This window comes from Anabrus simplex, chromosome 8 (genome assembly GCF_040414725.1).
Source record: "Anabrus simplex isolate iqAnaSimp1 chromosome 8, ASM4041472v1, whole genome shotgun sequence".
NCBI classification, from domain to species: domain Eukaryota; kingdom Metazoa; phylum Arthropoda; class Insecta; order Orthoptera; family Tettigoniidae; genus Anabrus; species Anabrus simplex.
In genome coordinates, this window is record NC_090272.1 from 125169586 (window position 1) to 125186673 (window position 17088).

A 17088-nucleotide genomic window follows, 5' to 3' on the forward strand; every position below is an offset into this window, starting at 1 on the left:
GCACAGACACTTTTCAGCTATGGGACAGCATATCAACGATCAAAAACATAAATTTACAAATATAAATAATGACATGCAAATTCTCAATACCAATCCCAAGAGCCCCTTGCTCAGTATATTAGAAGAATTCTACATAAACCTAGATAAATACGTAAACCCAAATTTCAATTTAAACGAAAACACAGATAAAAACAATATTCTTTTTGGCACAGTTATTCCCCTCCTAACAAATTATTACTTAAAAAGAATCAACAAACAACAACATACACATACGAATGAACCGCTCAAAGATCTCCCCTCCTCCAACCCCGCTCCCCTTACAAGCGCTCCACCCATCCCTCTCGACCTCCCCTCCGCCGCTGCGAACTACAGTCCTAGGATAACACGCAACAGATCTCGACAGGCAGGCACGCAGAGCAAACGGCGTCAACATTTAACGTAAGTAATACAACACACAACTCACTTTTTGCATCTTCACAATACACTATCTCTTACACATATTATTTCTGCTTTCAGATACATACATCCTACAATATATAGAAGCCTCCACGCTATCATCACAACAAAGAGCAACTCTAATCTCCATCTAGTTGCATGGCATTCAAATGGAAATCAAATTTATAACTGTCACCATTTAACCCAGTAGCAACATACGCAGCTTCTGTCTACAATCAAGACAACTCTATTACGAGTAGCATTTATAAATTGCAACGAATGAAAAACAACATAAGCTCTAACCTCAACATTATATATCATGTACTTTACAAGCGCAAGTGGTAAAATACAACAATACCAATAAGAATTTGGTCCCATCCCATTAGATCAACATTTTATATACTTTTAACAGCCTGTCATGTCAGATCATATTTTATACATATATCATAGATAATAGTAATTTTACAGTACTGGTGTCAACAAATGTAAACCTAACGCACAAAAATGGACACATAAGGTACCATATAATAAGTGTCTCTAGTCAAAAAGGTATCATTTTAACAAGCTTTTTCATGTTTGTTTCCAATTGGACTTATTATATAAAAGTGAAATACCACAAACATCAAAAAAGTGTAAACAACCCTACTGATACTTTACAAAAACAGATACAATGAAGTGAGATACCTCAAACAATAAAATATTTTAGGACTTCATAATAGACTCACAATTAATAGTGTGTACAAAAAAAAAAATTATTCTATGTTCTGTAATATAGGTGTCATGTAACGTTAAGACTCAAACCAATTAGTGCTATTCAAACCAAAGATAGACACATTCTTTTATAAGCAATTTTTAATGTTTTAATCAATATGAAACAACTATACTGAATGTAACATCCTAAACACTGATTGAGAACAAATGTAAGATCTCTACAATGTATATTAGCTTAGACATAGTGTGGTCACGTGCCACACACATACAAATACTTTCTCACTAACAACCTAACAATTTTTATATTTAATTTAATTGAACTAGTCTTACCAGATGCAATCTTTTACATGTGATGTTTTTATAAGTATTTAATCGTGTGTCAACTGAGGATGATCCCATAGGGATCGAAACCGGTATTGAATGATTTTACCACTTTAGAGTAAATAAATTAATGTATTGATAAGGTGGAGACTTCTCAATTTTCCCTATATTGTAGTACCAATCAATGGAAATGAAGATAATAGATTGTAACCATAGTACTTTTCCGTTAAAAGTGAGAAAATGTTTTTTTCTTTCATTTTATCGAATATTTCATGTCACAGCATTACTTTTCAATAAATACAGGATGTGCCCACCACGAGCTGCAATACATTGATCAATTCGTCGAGGCATGGAGTCAATAAGGCCCTGGATCACTTCCTGAGGAATTGTGGCCCATGCTTGCTGCACTGCACGGGTCAGTTGTTCCAGAGTTGTGGGTGGCTGAGGATGGTTGGCCAGTTGCCGACCCATCATGTCCCACACATGCTCAATAGGACTGAGGTCCGGGGATCTGGCGGGCCATTCTAAGGTTGTGATGTGGAGAGCTTCTCTGGAGATGCGTGCAGTGTGAACCCGGGCATTGTCCTGCTGAAACATCCCATTAGCAATGTTCGCCATCATAGGGACAACCGCTGGATTGAGTACCGTATCAACGTACTGTCGAGCAGTCATAGTGCCCTCAACAAGCACTAATTGAGATTTCACATTAAAGCCAATACCCACGTCGATCTTTCTCGACACCAGGCCAGCCTTACACGTCGCTGTTGTGGGGTCAATGGAACACCTTCTGCAGGGACACGGGCTCGTAAGCCAGCTGCACGCTGGCGATTACCAACTGTTTGTTGTGTAACGTGGTGTGCCACAGCTGCTCAAATTTGCGCTGCTGTTGCATGGGGTTCCATCTGGGCCATCCGAATGATGCGGCGATCCTCTCTCACAGTTGTCCGCCGCGCTGGGCCTGTGCCAGTTCTACGAGTGTGGGTACCTTCATTTGACTACTGCTGCCATACACGTTGTACCGTAGATGCCTGTCGGCCAACACGTATAGCGACAGTCCTTAGCGATAATCCAGCCTCACACAGCCCAATTATCCGAGCCCTCTCCAATGGTGACAGTTGTTGATAGCATGCTCTTCTCTGTCGTCGAGGCATGTTTGACGGGGAACACTTCACTGCACAGACTGCAAGTCAACTACGGTACACCAGAGTCCGTATACTGGAGTTGATTCTTCCACGACCAATCACATGGGGAGACCTGTAGTAACAATCCAATGGGTCTGAAACTTTGTTCGTCTACATATCTACATGGCATCGTTCCATATCTTGAAAATCAACACAAACGACCAATGCCTTCATGGTGTTGCAATTTCCATTTTCTTAAGTGTATGTTCTCCAAAGGAAAATATAGTTCTTGAAAACGAACCCCCGGAAAGATTAAAAATGATCAGTTTATGATCAGAATAAGTACATCATTATGAACAGTAAAATCAATTGGTCTTAACTGCTTTTTCACCCCACCGGCGTTAAGTTGATTCCTCCCCCCCCCCAAAAAAAAAAAAAGAAGGCATGTTTCCTTATGCTTAAAGGAGATTCCAAATACCAATGTTCACGTCTGTTACCTTCAGTTCTGAGATATAAGTATCCCCATAAAAATAATTCATTTTTTCACTTCCTCCCCCCCCCTCCCCTCTTAGTGAATCTCCCATTAAAAAATACTTGTTTATTTAATAATAAAGGATCTTCTAAATACCAATTATCACGACTCTAACATCTTCAGTTTTTGAGATATGTGTCCTCATAAAAGGAATTCAACTCCTTTTCACCCCCGCCCCCAAGATGATTTCTCCCAAAAACCTTCTCCTTTGTTTTTAAAGGAGATCCGAATACCAATTTTCACGACTGTAACATCTTTAGATTTTATTAGATGTAAGTATCCTCATACAATTAATTCAATTCATTTTTTAAATCTTTCAACCCCCCGCCACTCTTCATTGGATTTTCTGAGAATACGTGTTTCCTTAATTTTAAAGCAGATTCCAAATACCGATTTTCATGTCTGCAAAATCCATTTTTGAGATAATAGTATCCTCATACAAATAATTCAACTAATTTTTCAATTTCCCTCCCCCCTTTAGCTGGATTTCCGAAAACAAAAAATACGTATTCCTTTATTTTTAAAGGAGATTCCAAATACCAGTTTCCACGTCTGTAACCTTCAGTTTTGAGATACAAGTTTCTTCAGGAAAAAAAAAAATCAATTTTTTTTTTTTTTACTTCCTTTCAAACTACCCATTCAAGTGAAGTTTTCTAAAAACAAACAGTATCCGTTTCTTAAAAGAGCTTCCAAATACGAATTATCACGACTGTAACATCTTCAGTTTTTGAGATACATGTATCTTCGTAAAAGGAATTCATCTCCGTTTTCATCCCCCCCACCAAGTTGATTCGCCCACCAAATGCGTGTTTCTTTATTTTTAAAGGAGGTTCCAAATACCAGTTTTCACTTTTGTAACATCTTTATATTTTTTTGGTGTATATATATATTCTCATACAAATAATTCAACTAATATTTCAATTCTTTCACCTCCCCCCCGCCGTTAAGAATTTTCCCCAAAACAAAAGAATGCATGTTTTGTTATTTTTAAAGGAGATTCCAAATACCAATGTTCACGTGTGCAACATGTTAAGTTTCTGCGAGATACTGTAGATACATTGAAAGTTAGAAACTTCATTTTGTCCCGTATTGAACTGGGATTACAGTAAAATGTTAAAGGTCCACCTTTTCAATACCATGAATGTTTATTGATGTGAATATATATCACATAACGTCTAGAGAAGGTTGGTACTAGTTTCGACGCTCATTGCGCGTCGTCATCAGCCAACAAATCAATTGAGCTAAATGCAATTTATCGAAAAGCAATATATAACACATGATAGCACCTTCAAGACAAATGTTAAACTATGACGAGTTGAAATATAAAACACATGACAGCAAATACAAGGATTAATGTCGAAAGCTAAATTGTCAAAAGTTAAAACAACGAAATCAAAACAGGAAAGGTAACAATAGTTAGGGTATGATACACGAGAAAGTAGTCCAGCTTGAGGTTTGTAGAACATAAGGCGTATCTATATACAAGATTTAAATGCACCAACTAAGGCAAATTTTAAATATAACATTAAAATGATGAGGGTATGGTGTGTATAACCATCTAAAACATATGACAGCACGTATAAAGTCACTGTTAGATTATAACCAGTTGAAATGATGTGTGTCTGACTGTAAAACATAACCTTTTTGAGAAGGTATCCCAGTTGTTGAGTCTTGATAAACAAGAGAATAGTCCAGCTTGAAGTGCATAAATCATAAGGCCTCATATGTTATCAGTGGGAAGAATAATCTTGTTCTCTTAAATTGTGGTAATTAACAGGCTTAATTCAGGTGGTTTTGAAGCCAACAATGTGGTCTTGTGAAGATCATAATTTGAATTAACGTCACGATTCCCATTTCAGTATGGAAACGTGGAGACCTGACAAAAAGATTGAAAGCCAAATTAGGCGTGATATAAATGTACATAGCCAAAAGAAATATAAGGGAAAGGAGGCGAACTCACCTTGAGTAGCGTGATGGCATAGATGTTGAAAGGAGAGGAGCTGGGCTAATGAAGAGAGCAATAATGGAGGCCGAGTAGCGGAAGAGAAGGGAGAGTGAGGGGAAGGGAAGGGGGGGAAAGAGGAGCTAAAGCTTATGAGTAGGGCTATGGTGGGGCAGAGGGATGAGGTAGTGGGGGTAAGTGACGGGGATGTGGATTGCACATGGCTTGAAAGATAGCGCTAGTGTTTGGAAATCTGATATTTTTAAACAAGTTAATTAAGAAATCGAAAAGGATATTAGGCTTGTCAGAGATTTAATTTAAGTTGAATTTAGGATTAAAGTATTGATTGAAATGGATGAAACAATTTTCGATTATATTTCAATTATTTCAATTCAGTTTATATTTCAACTAGTCATAGTTTAACATTTGTCTTGGAGGTGCTATCATGTGTTATATATTGCTATTCGATAAGTTGCATTTTGCTCAATTGATTTGTTGGCTGATAATGACGCGCATAGAGCGTCGAAACGAGTACCAACCTTCTCTAGACGTTATGCGATATATATTGACATCAATAAACATTCATGGTATTGAAAAGGTGGACTTTTAACATTTTACTGTAGATACGCTAATTTTAAAATTTCTCCCCCTTTTTCAGTTCCCTTAATTGGATTTTCTAAAAAAAAAATATTTATATTTCTTTATTTTTACAGGAAATTCCAAGTACCAGTTTTCAAATCTGTAATATGCTACGCATCTGAGATAATTTGCAGATATAGTCTTACCATATATATATATATATATATATATATATATATATATCATATCATGTGGGTGGAGAAAACTTATGAGAATTATATTTTACTGTCTATTCATTCCTCATTTTATCTTTCATTTGAATATTTAATATAAACCACATTTACCATATCAACCAAAACTTCCTAACAATAACCAATAACCGAATTACGAAATTTTGTCTATTTCTTCTTTTACTATCTCTTGGTGGATTGCCTCCCTTTCTAGGGTTTCTACCTAAATGATTGATCCTGTTTTTCACTCCTGTTCACCCCGTATTCTTCGGATTATCCCAAAACCCCAAAATATGTGTTTCTTTATTTTCAAAGGAGATTCCAAATTTCAATTTTCATGTCTGTAACATCTTCAGTTTTTGAGATATAAGTCTCCTCATAAAAGGTGTTCAACCAGATTTCCCAATTTTTTCACCCCCCTTATTGGGATTTTCCAAAAACAAAAAAATAAGTGTTTCTTTATTTTTAAAGGAGATTCCATATACCAATTTTTACGTCTGTAAACTTTTAAGTTTTTGAGATATAGGTATTCTCATTTTTAAAATTCACCACTCCCCCCCCCCCCCCCTTTTCACCCCCTTAGCGACGGAATGTCCAAAAATCCTCTCTTAGCGAGCACCTACATGTTAAAATGAATGTATCCCCAAAATTTCATTTCTTTATGTCCAGTAGTTTTGGCTCGACGATGATGAATCAGTAAACTCTTTCAAGTTTAAAAATATTGTGTCTACCTATTCAATACAAATATATATTCTTAGTGGTTAAATTCTACATGAATTAAACACACCAGTTAGATGATGAATGAATCAGTCAGTCAGTCAGTCAGTCAGGACAAGTTATTTTATATATATAGATCAACCTAATGATTCATCCATACAGTTGAAGAAGTTCCAATTTACGCTTTGGACATTTTCTAGTCATTGTATGATAATTTTAATTGCTTCCTTGTCACAAATTCTGGGTTTTAATTAATGTAGACATTGTAAATCTATGTAAATATCACCTAAGCACAACTTTTTGTAAAAAATGTTTTAAGCATAAGACCATTGTATTTAGTTTTAAGTTCTAATGTTTAATTGGTTTAAAAACTTGACTTTAAGATTATTATTAGGCTGAAGATGCCCGAAACTAGGGCGAAAGATGTTCCTAATTAGTATATGTAATTCATGTAGGATTTAATCACTACAGAATATAATTGTATTGTATAGGTGGACACAGTAAATTTTATTCTTGAAAGAATTTTACTTAGGCTTATCAGAGCGATTATCTCACTCGTATACTTTCTGTGAGTTAATAGAGATGTGTAATTTTTAGCCTTGTAGCCTCGTATAGCAGCAGTCGGGCTTTGAGACAATAAGTGTTATAAACATATCATAGTACTGTATTGTACAAGACATGTAGAATAAGTAGTTTTGACCTATTATATTTCCTGATTTTTTTCTGATTTTCATATCAAAATCTCCTGATTTTTGGTTTTGTAAAGTTGGCAAGCATGCTTGTAGAACAAACAATTCACATGTGTGGTCATGAAAAACAAAGTTGAAGATACGATTTTAGTGTAATTTGTATTTTAGTTTCTAACATAATGTATATTTCTCACTTTTTCCTCCGTTTTCAGTGTAATTTTATATACAATTGCGTGTTAAACAAGCAAGTTAGTCGTGCGGTTAGGGGCTCGGGACATAGTGGGTTCAAATCCCACTGTTGGCAGCCCTGAAGATGGCTTTCCATGGTGTGCCATTCTCACACCAGGCAAATGCTGGGGCTGTACCTTAATTAAGGCCACAGCTGCTTCCTTCCAACTCTTAGACCTTTCCTATCCCATTGTTGCCATATGACTTATCTATGTTGGTGCGACGTAAAGCCAATTTGTGTGTTGCTTCTGAGGTTTATTTATCAAAATACATAATTTCATAGATCTAGTACTGTACATTATTGACAAATGGTAAATAAATATCTGTAATCGCATCATAATTCTACTTTATTTCTTTGTGAAAGATTGGTTTTTGAGATAGGGACATATGGTGTGTATGCACAAAGTTTGACAATGGAATGTTGAGGTGCTTTGTGGGTACAATCATAAAATTTCAAAGGGTGTCAGTTGTGTGATTTTTTTTGTTTTGTGAGTGTACTTATTTCATGCTGGGTTTCAGAAATACTGTGGTTATGCTATTGAAATTATGATTATATTCTATGCATAATGCTGTAGCATGATTTTCTAGTGTGCAGTGTAGAGTACTTTAGATGTCAACCATACAGTCATTTTCTTGCTCAAGAGTCGACCTCGAACCGAAGGTAGTGTGACTTGGAAAGCTTTTAATTTTAATTTTAAAGAACGCACAAAGCATTATTTTAAGAATATTGTATTAATTCCAGTTAATAACTGAACATTTTCTTATTTTCAGATCCAATCAAGAAGTTTCAGAATATAGATCAAGCAGGGAAGTTACTGTTAAAGGGAATAATATACCTCATCCTATCCAGCATTTTGAAGAAGGGAATTTCCCTGTTTATGTGTTAGATGGAATTAGGTAAGAGATATTTTGATGATATTGTTCAACAATGTAAACTTCACCAGATAAACTGTCAGATTCCATGTCTGAATGATCAGTATTCTGTTATAAGTTTGATTCCCCACAGAGTTGTGGAATTTTTTATTGGTTGTAGTTGAATCTGTATTTTAGGACTGGTTGTTTCTTTCACTAACATATCTGTAACTCTCACAGAAAACTTCTACCCACTACTCTTTCACACAGTCCGAATTCTTTGGTAGATACTGGCTACCCTCATCGGAGGGCCTGGGTTATAGGGGCTGCACCCCGCTATAATAGCAACTCATAATATTATAAATGCACTGATTTGAAATTTGGCATCTCTTTTTTATTATTAAAGTTGCTCATAGCTTTGTATTTACAAGTACAGTATCTACTCCATGAAAATTGCACATGATAGCAATTGCATAATTTCCTGCATCCAGTGCACTGTGCCAAATGCACTGCATAGTACAAGATGGGCCAAGATAAACCAAATTCAAACCAATTAATGAACATATGAACTGCAAGGCATTTTATTTAAAAGTTTTATACAAGTAGATAAAAGACAGAAGCCTATTCCACTTCTACAGGTAGGCTGCTAGAAATGTTTACCTCTATAGTCAAGGCACAGGGTGGTCCGATGGATAATACCAATCATTCGCCATTGATCTGTATTTAGAGCAGTCGCCCAGATTCCCTATCAGTTGTTTACCTAGTCTTTTCTTGAATGATATCAAAGAAGTAGGAAACTTAGCAAATATCTCTCTGGTAAATGATTCCATTCCCTTTAGTCTTCCTACAAACGAGTATTTTCGGCAATTTGCCCTCTTGAATTCCAACTTTATCTTCATATCTTTCCTAAATGTAAAAACTCCGCTCAAGCTTATTCGTCTACTAATGTAATTCCAAGCCATCTTTCCACTGACAGCTCTGTACATTCTACTAAATTCACAATTATAAGGTTAGGATGTTACCATCTAATATACTGTAGTATATATATAATTGTGAATATGAAACTAATATCATATGACATTTTGCTTATTCAAGCTGTTCTTCTCCTTACTCCCAAGTGAAAATCCATTAATTACACTCCCTGACAAAAAAAATTGAAGCACCCAGAAGAAATGGTCGGGTGTCAGTGTAACTTTGTTCACATACACGCCGTTGATGGGTATGCAAAGGATTAAGTTGCAATTCTCTCTGTATAGGTAGAACAGCCACCAGAGTGCATTAGTGTTCTTTGTGTTTAGTGTTATTACCGGGCCTGGTAGGGTGTATAAGGTGCATGAACAGCATCAGATGTTGAGTGATCACTGTGAAAGTCACAGAGATTCTGCGTACTCACGTGAGACAGTGTTGTGAACATTTGACAAGAGTTTTAAAGGGCCTCATTGTGGGTCTGCATTTGGCCGGCAGGTCGAATTGTGCAATATACACGTTTGTGGGGCATTCGGATGTGACAGTGGCCAGATGTTGGACTGCATGGGAACATGAGCACAGGCATACTCGTCGTCAATGTTCCAGTCAACTATGTCTGACCACCACAAGGGAGGATTGCCGTATTGTGCACCAAGCATATTGTAACCCCTTCACGTCTCCGCCTGTCATCTGAGAACAAGTAATTGACTCCCTGCAACAATGTCATCTCACACCATTGGTTGGAGACTAGCAGCAGCTGGACTGGAGAATTACCATCCCATGCGGAGGCTGCCATTAACACCATAACACAAATGGCTCTGTTTGGAGTGGTGCCGTGACCGGGAAGCATGGACTGTTAATGAATGGCATCGCGTTGTGTTCAGCGATGAATCATGGTTCTGCATTACCCTGGATGATAATCATCTACGTGTATGGTGGCGATGTGGAGGAGAGGTCCCATTCTTGTGGTGTTTTGGAGAAGCACAGTGGTGTTACTCCTGGCGTTATGGTGTGGGGAGTAATCATGTATGACTTCAGGACACGGCTGGTAGTAATTGAGGGAACTCCGACGGGACAATGGTACGTAGTTTATAAATTTCATTGTGATGGTCTGTATTGACTCTAATTCAACTTTGATTTAGAGGTCATCTGTCTTAGGGCATGTCCTGAAATAGATGTATATGTTAAGTGTTAGTTATATCAAGTATTGAAAGGTGGGAACTACCTCTAAATCAAAGTTGACAATGGGAAGTCACAGGCATCCTGTGTCCTCATGTGTTACCTATCATGTGGCAGTATTGTGGTGCCATTTTTCAACAGGACAATGCTCGTCCACACACAGCACATGTGTCTATGAACTCTGTATGATGTTGAGGTTCTCTCATGGCCAGCAAGATCCGCAGATGTGTCCCCAATATAACATCTATGAGATCAGCTTGGATGTTAACTTCGTCCTAGTGCCATTATCCAGGATATCAAGGACCAGCTACAACAGTTGTGGGCCAGCTTGCCTCAGGAGAGGATACAACACTTCACGACACCCTTCCTAACTGAATCAGAGCATGCAGAGTGGGTGCAACGTCATACTGATAAGTGGACTCGTACTGCCAAGTTCTTGGTAAATTTACCTTGATTTCGTAATACTGAAAATATCACATACCCTCTCATCATGTGAAGTTTCATTTGTTTCTTCTCCCTTTCTGGGTGCTTCATTTTTTGTCAGGTAGTGTATTTGTTAGGTGATGAGATTTTCACTTCTGTTTGAAAGATTTTATCAAGCTAAGACCTATGTTCTTTTAAAGGTTAACATACTCTTCGCATTCAATGAAGCACAGTGTTTTCAAATAGGACATTCTCGTTATCAAGAGGCACTAATTATTAAGGATTTCCTAAGATGTGTAGTGGTTTAGTATGTTTTGGTCCCATTCTGTTGAACAACACACATTCTTTAACATCACACTGCATGAGAATGCAAACCTCCCTTTGTGATAATCAAACAAATGCTTATAATGCAACAGAGGATTTAAACACTCATAACCAAATTTGTGTGGAGTGTGTTTAACAAGTCATTCTTTTTTTAACACACATTAATTTGATGAATTTTTAAGAAGGGTCAGTATTTTAATGTGAATTGGTTTTTATCAAGAGACATTAATTTTAAGGATCCTCATGGAGGGTCAAATGTTTTAATGTATGTATTTTAGTTTATAAGAGAATGATTATTATTTACCATTAATTATCTGTCAGCTGATGATGGTTTGAAACAAGCCAAAATATGTACTGGCCAGTTGTAACTCATCACGAGTAAAACAAGTATTGATTAGGTTGACCTTAAATATCAAAGATTTTGTAACTGATAATTGTCTTGCAATATAAGAATACCGTACCATATCTGGGTTGTTCAATATTGAGTGTATAGTAAAAGAAAAATTATATACAGTAAAAACTCGTTAAGACAGTTCTGCAGGGGACAACAAAACAGAACATGTTAAGCAAGAAAACATACTACTGAATATACAAATATAAACTATCTAACAGGGATATGGAAACACTAGATACGATTTTTTCTGACATGGGGGCATTTATGTTCAGTTAAGTTCAGTGACAACTATATCTACTATTTCTAAAGAAGAGAGAAAAGTATTAAAAGCTGTGAAAAACAAGAAAGAACAACTATGGAAACCTTTTCCGATGGGGCTTATGACAAGTGCACTGAAAGGTGTGAGAAACAACAAATATGAAACCATAATAAAAATATCAAAATATTATTGCAGATCACACTCTTTCTAAAACAAATGTTAGTAGAAGCCTTTTATTTCAGAGCAGTGGATTATTAAACACTATTTTCTGGTCACTCGTAGACAATGAATTGGATTTTACACTCAACCATGTGTGACTGGGAGGAAAGACTTTGGCCGCCATTTTTAATATACCTTGACATACTTGAGTGATCGAGAAGAAAATCGAAGGTGCAAGTTCAACATCTGCGACCTCTGTGTGCTGGAAGATGCGGACGCCAGTCCACTTTCTGAAGATTTTAATTTTGTGTTCATTAGTAAGGAATTTCATGACTTTTACCATATCCATAACTAGGCTATCTCAAGACAAATATGCACCATGCTAGTCAGTTTTCAACGATGATATTCCTAATCCAGATATAGGCTGCCGTATCACACGACAAATATTCGCTACACTTCACTGTACCACTCAACATAAAATAAATTTATAACTTCTGAATGGAATGCGAAATACAAGCACAAATAGGCTCACTGTGTTATTCAGCAATATCGCTGCTAACCGGCAAGCAAAACTGAACGTTACTGAGGTTAACGGCTTGCTCACCGAAGGTGCACATGATTCTGTGAAGTTCAGGAATTGAAGGGCCTTTTTCTGTTATGAGATAACTGTGGTGATAGCTCGTACCCAAGTTGGAAACCACGTTTCTTTCACACAGGATGACAAATAACATTTTCAGGGCTTGTAGAAATGTGATAGTACTGAGCGGTAATAGCGAAAGGTATTTTTATATAAAAAAATGGTGAAGAAAAATTCACACTGTTGGTACATGTTTCAGCCCCATTGAGCCTTAATCAATCTTAAAAATAGAATATAAAGTCAATAAAACACACAAAAAACCAAACACTAAAAGTCCTATGAAAAATCAAACTTGAAATATTGTATCTTATTGTATCGTTAGAAACAACCAAAAACACCACATACAAGAACATATAAAAGCACTCCTTCTTGAAGTTTTAATGTAAGAAGTGACTTACCGGGTGAGTTGGCCATGTGGTTAGGGTCGCACAGCTGTGAGCTTGCATCCGGGAGATAGTGGGTTCGAACCCCACTGTTGGCAGCCCTGAAGATGGTTTTCCATGGTTTCCCATTTTCACACCAGGCAAATGCTGGGGTTGTACCTTAATTAAGGCCACACCCACTTCCTTCCTACTCCTAGGCCTTTCCTGTCCCATCGTCGCCATATGACCTATCTGTGTTGGTGCGATGTAAAACAAATAGCAAAGAAAAAAAAAAGAAGTGTGAACAGTGGTTACAGATAACAATTTATAAGATACGTATAAAAAAATAGGTCATATAGAAAATCTTCTGTAATTGACCATTACAAAGAATGAAACCTGAGTACGGAAAACAAAAGCTTGATATTTAAAGTACAGGCAGTGAGTTGATCTCTGGAAAAGTTATAGGTATGTAATGAGAAAGGAAAAAATAAAAATAAAATACCTCAAAAAGAACAGTCTGTTCAGGAATTACTTTTAAATTTAAAGTAGAAGTTAATCCCTTGATTTAAATGTGTGAAAATGCTTTCTTGGATGTTAAATAATTTGCCCTTATTTACTTTATGGAGGATCACTAAATCATTGTCAATAGATATAAACTAATGATGAAAATCTGACGTATTTACTCATTACTGAAAATCTATTATGCTTTTTAGCATTAGCATGTTCCTGGTAAGAGAATTGTGTTGACAGTATGTGTATTATATAAAATGTTTGGAGTTAGTATTATGAGTTTGAAAGCTATAATAAAATTTTGTTTTTAAAATAGCTAGGGGATCTCAGTTAAAAAAAAAAAAAAATTATAGGTGGCTAGGATGTGGCAAGAGATAGATTAACGTATGGATGTATGCCGTGCCGCAAATAGGGCACATATTAAAAAATATTTAAAAAATAAAAACCCACCAATGGCATGACAGTATTACCTTTCAAACCATGTATAACATATTGTCTTTAATTCTTGATATCATCAGAATATGTAACTTCAAATCTGTGGAGTTCTTTTATGGATACCCTGTATTATGCTGTAAAGAAAACTGGTTGGATGTTGAGAATCATTTATTATATTGCAAGTTTGTGTGGCCTTTCTATGGATGTCATATGTGAATGAATTGTTTTTCCTCGTTATGGTGAGATCCAAAAGATTTAAAAGAATTGTTAACTTCATATTCCTGGGTAAATTTAATATGTGGGTCTAATGAATTCAAGTGTTGAAGCAAAGTTTCTTCTTTAATAAGGCAGAAAATGTTATCTACGTATCTCATCCAGAAAATAATGCCTTGTAGATTGTTGATAATTTTAGTATACTCCAAATTGTCAAGATAAATATCGGCTAAAATGCCAGAAGCAGGGGAACACATGAGAAGCCCATCGTGTTGATAAATAAAATTATTGAAAGAAATATAATTACAGTCAAACCTCGATACAACAATATCAAGGGGACCTTAAAATTAATATTGTTATAGCAGGGTTATTGTTATAATGAGGTTTTGTTAAATAGTGACTTCTACAGTACTGTACTTACTGCACCGAAAAGTGTGGTATATACAGTACTCTTCTGAACAAAAAGAACATTAAAATACAATTAATGAAACACATTTCGTTCACTCCATTTATTAGTAGAGTATCTTACTCTTTTGTACAGAAGAATTCACTTATTTTCCTTTGTTTCTTTTTCCTTAACGACTCTCTTGTAAATATTGTTTTTAGCTCCTCTAACACAATCCATTGTTCTGCTGAACAATGGGGGATTGAAGATGCTACTTGCTGGATGGTTTCCAACTGTCCAATTAGTTCTATCAGAGTAGGAGGATCATTCACACTTTACTACATGACTGTCATCAGAATCGTTAACAGGCAAATCTCCCTTTAACTCTTCGATGATAGATTCATCGGTGTATGCTTCAAACACCAATGCTACATCATCCACTGAGACACATTCAACCATTGATACATGTATGGTTTTCCTAGTTACTGCTGAATACACTTCAAGATCACTTTGAACATCATCCTGTATTTCTTTATCCACCATAAACATTGTCACCAACATCTTCACTTTTGGAAATCCTTGCTTTTTTCCAGCAGTTCGCATTCACATTCGGCTCTACACTGTTCCAGGAACTAGCAATCATGTCTCAACCCTGCTTCACATTGAAACGGTATGGGTTGTCCACCTTTCCTTCATGTTTGCAATTACATGTTGAACTAGACGTGAACGGTATTTTGTCTTGAAGTTCTCAATTATCCCCATGTCTTGTGGCTGAAGGATCGAAGTACAGTTCGGGGGGGAAGTAGCATAGTTCTACATTCTTCAACACTAGCACGTTGTTATGCGCACTACAATAATTATCCACAAGCAATGCAATTTTCTTCTTTTTTCTTTTCAACTCTTTATTAAGCGAAAGCAACCACTCACTAAAGAGAGCAGACGTCATCCATGCTTTTTGATTTGCCTTATAATTGCCTGCAATAAAAAATCACATTTAGAATTACAAAAAAAATTGAAATGAATGTGGTAGAGTACAATACTGAATGTACCTACTATCGTCGCCATAAGACCTATCTGTAATACCAATATAAATGGTCCGTTATTGGACATTATAAATTTTCCAGCCAGCTCATTCTTGGTTGCCAGCGTTTCGCCCTCGTGTGCTAGGGTGGGCTCATCAGTTGGTACCTAGCACACCTACCAATACGCTGGCCAGTGCATACCGTGGAGGCCACTGCGTAGGCTAACTGGAGCCACCGGCAGTGCCAATGCAGTCTCTTAGTGCATACCGTGGAGTACATTGGCACTGCCAGTGGCTCCAGTTAGCCTACGCAGTGGCCTCCACGGTATGCACTGGCCAGCGTATTGGTAGGTGTGCTAGGTACCAACTGATGAGCCCACCCTAGCACACGAGGGCGAAACGCTGGCAACCAAGAATGAGCTGGCTGGAAAATTTATAATGTCCAATAACGGACCATTTATATTGGTATTATAAATTTGCTCATTCAGGACAAATATTTCAGATTCCTTATGGGAATCAACATCTGTATCACAAGACCTATCTGTGTCGGTGCGACGTAAAGCCCCTAGCAAAAAAAAAAAAAAAAAAAAAAAAAAAAATGTACCTACTCTTCATGTATACTCATAAAATGACTACAGTAGGTGCTGTATCAACTTATGAATTAAAGAAAGATAAAATGTATACACTCTTACCTGGTAGGCTTTATACATTTTCATACCTGTCAACTTTCCCGATTTAGGTGGGAGACTCCCGATTTTCGACAGTTTTTCCCGCCTCCCGATTATTCAATGATTTCTCCCGATTTTAGCTTACTTTTTGGTGAACTTCAAACATTTGTTTTCAAATCCCGCCATTTCAGCTTTTTTTTTCTTTTTATGCCAGTGGCCGGAAGTCCTTCGTTCATTGGCTGCTTTCAAACGAAATATCGACGTTTATTAATGTGTGAAATGTGCGCTAATGTGCGATGTTTATTGAAACCTGTATATCGCGACGCGAATATCAATTGTCAAGATCTTGTTCTCGCGTGCTATGCTCGTGTTCGTTCACAGTTCACATCAGTCTACTCTATTCTAGAGACTAGTCGCTAGACATGGATCCTTTTTTTAGTAATTTAGTGACATTTCAATGATTTCTGCCTGCTGTCATTTCTTGATGGATACAGTACTTTTGCATCCATCTCTTGGCACAGGCCAGAGTAAAGTGTAGCTTCCACCTAAGTGCCAGTCAACATCCATGGCTGTGACAATATGGAAGTTGCTGGGGTATGGGTAGTGCTGAGTAATGACGTTCAGAGCATGACTAGTGCATCTGAGTGTTATGAAAGGTGCTGCTCAAAGGGTCAGTCATGCTGCAATAGTACTTTCTGACCCAGTGAGGAAAGCAATGGCAAACTACCTCACTCCTCATCTTGCCTAGTACGCCTCATTTTGGCGCTGCCATTGGTTTTTGGGGTTTCCTTATAAC

The 17088-nt window shown here is 36.9% G+C and overlaps 1 protein-coding gene across 1 annotated transcript in view; it reads left to right on the top strand.

Moving 5' to 3' along the window:
* Window positions 1–17088, top strand: part of LOC136878881 (uncharacterized) — a 309809-nt gene that overhangs the window by 81140 nt on the left and 211581 nt on the right. The window contains exon 3 of the mRNA XM_067152445.2: window positions 8277–8402. Within this exon, the coding sequence (XP_067008546.1) occupies window positions 8277–8402 (126 nt within the window). The remainder of the gene's footprint in view (window positions 1–8276; window positions 8403–17088) is intronic.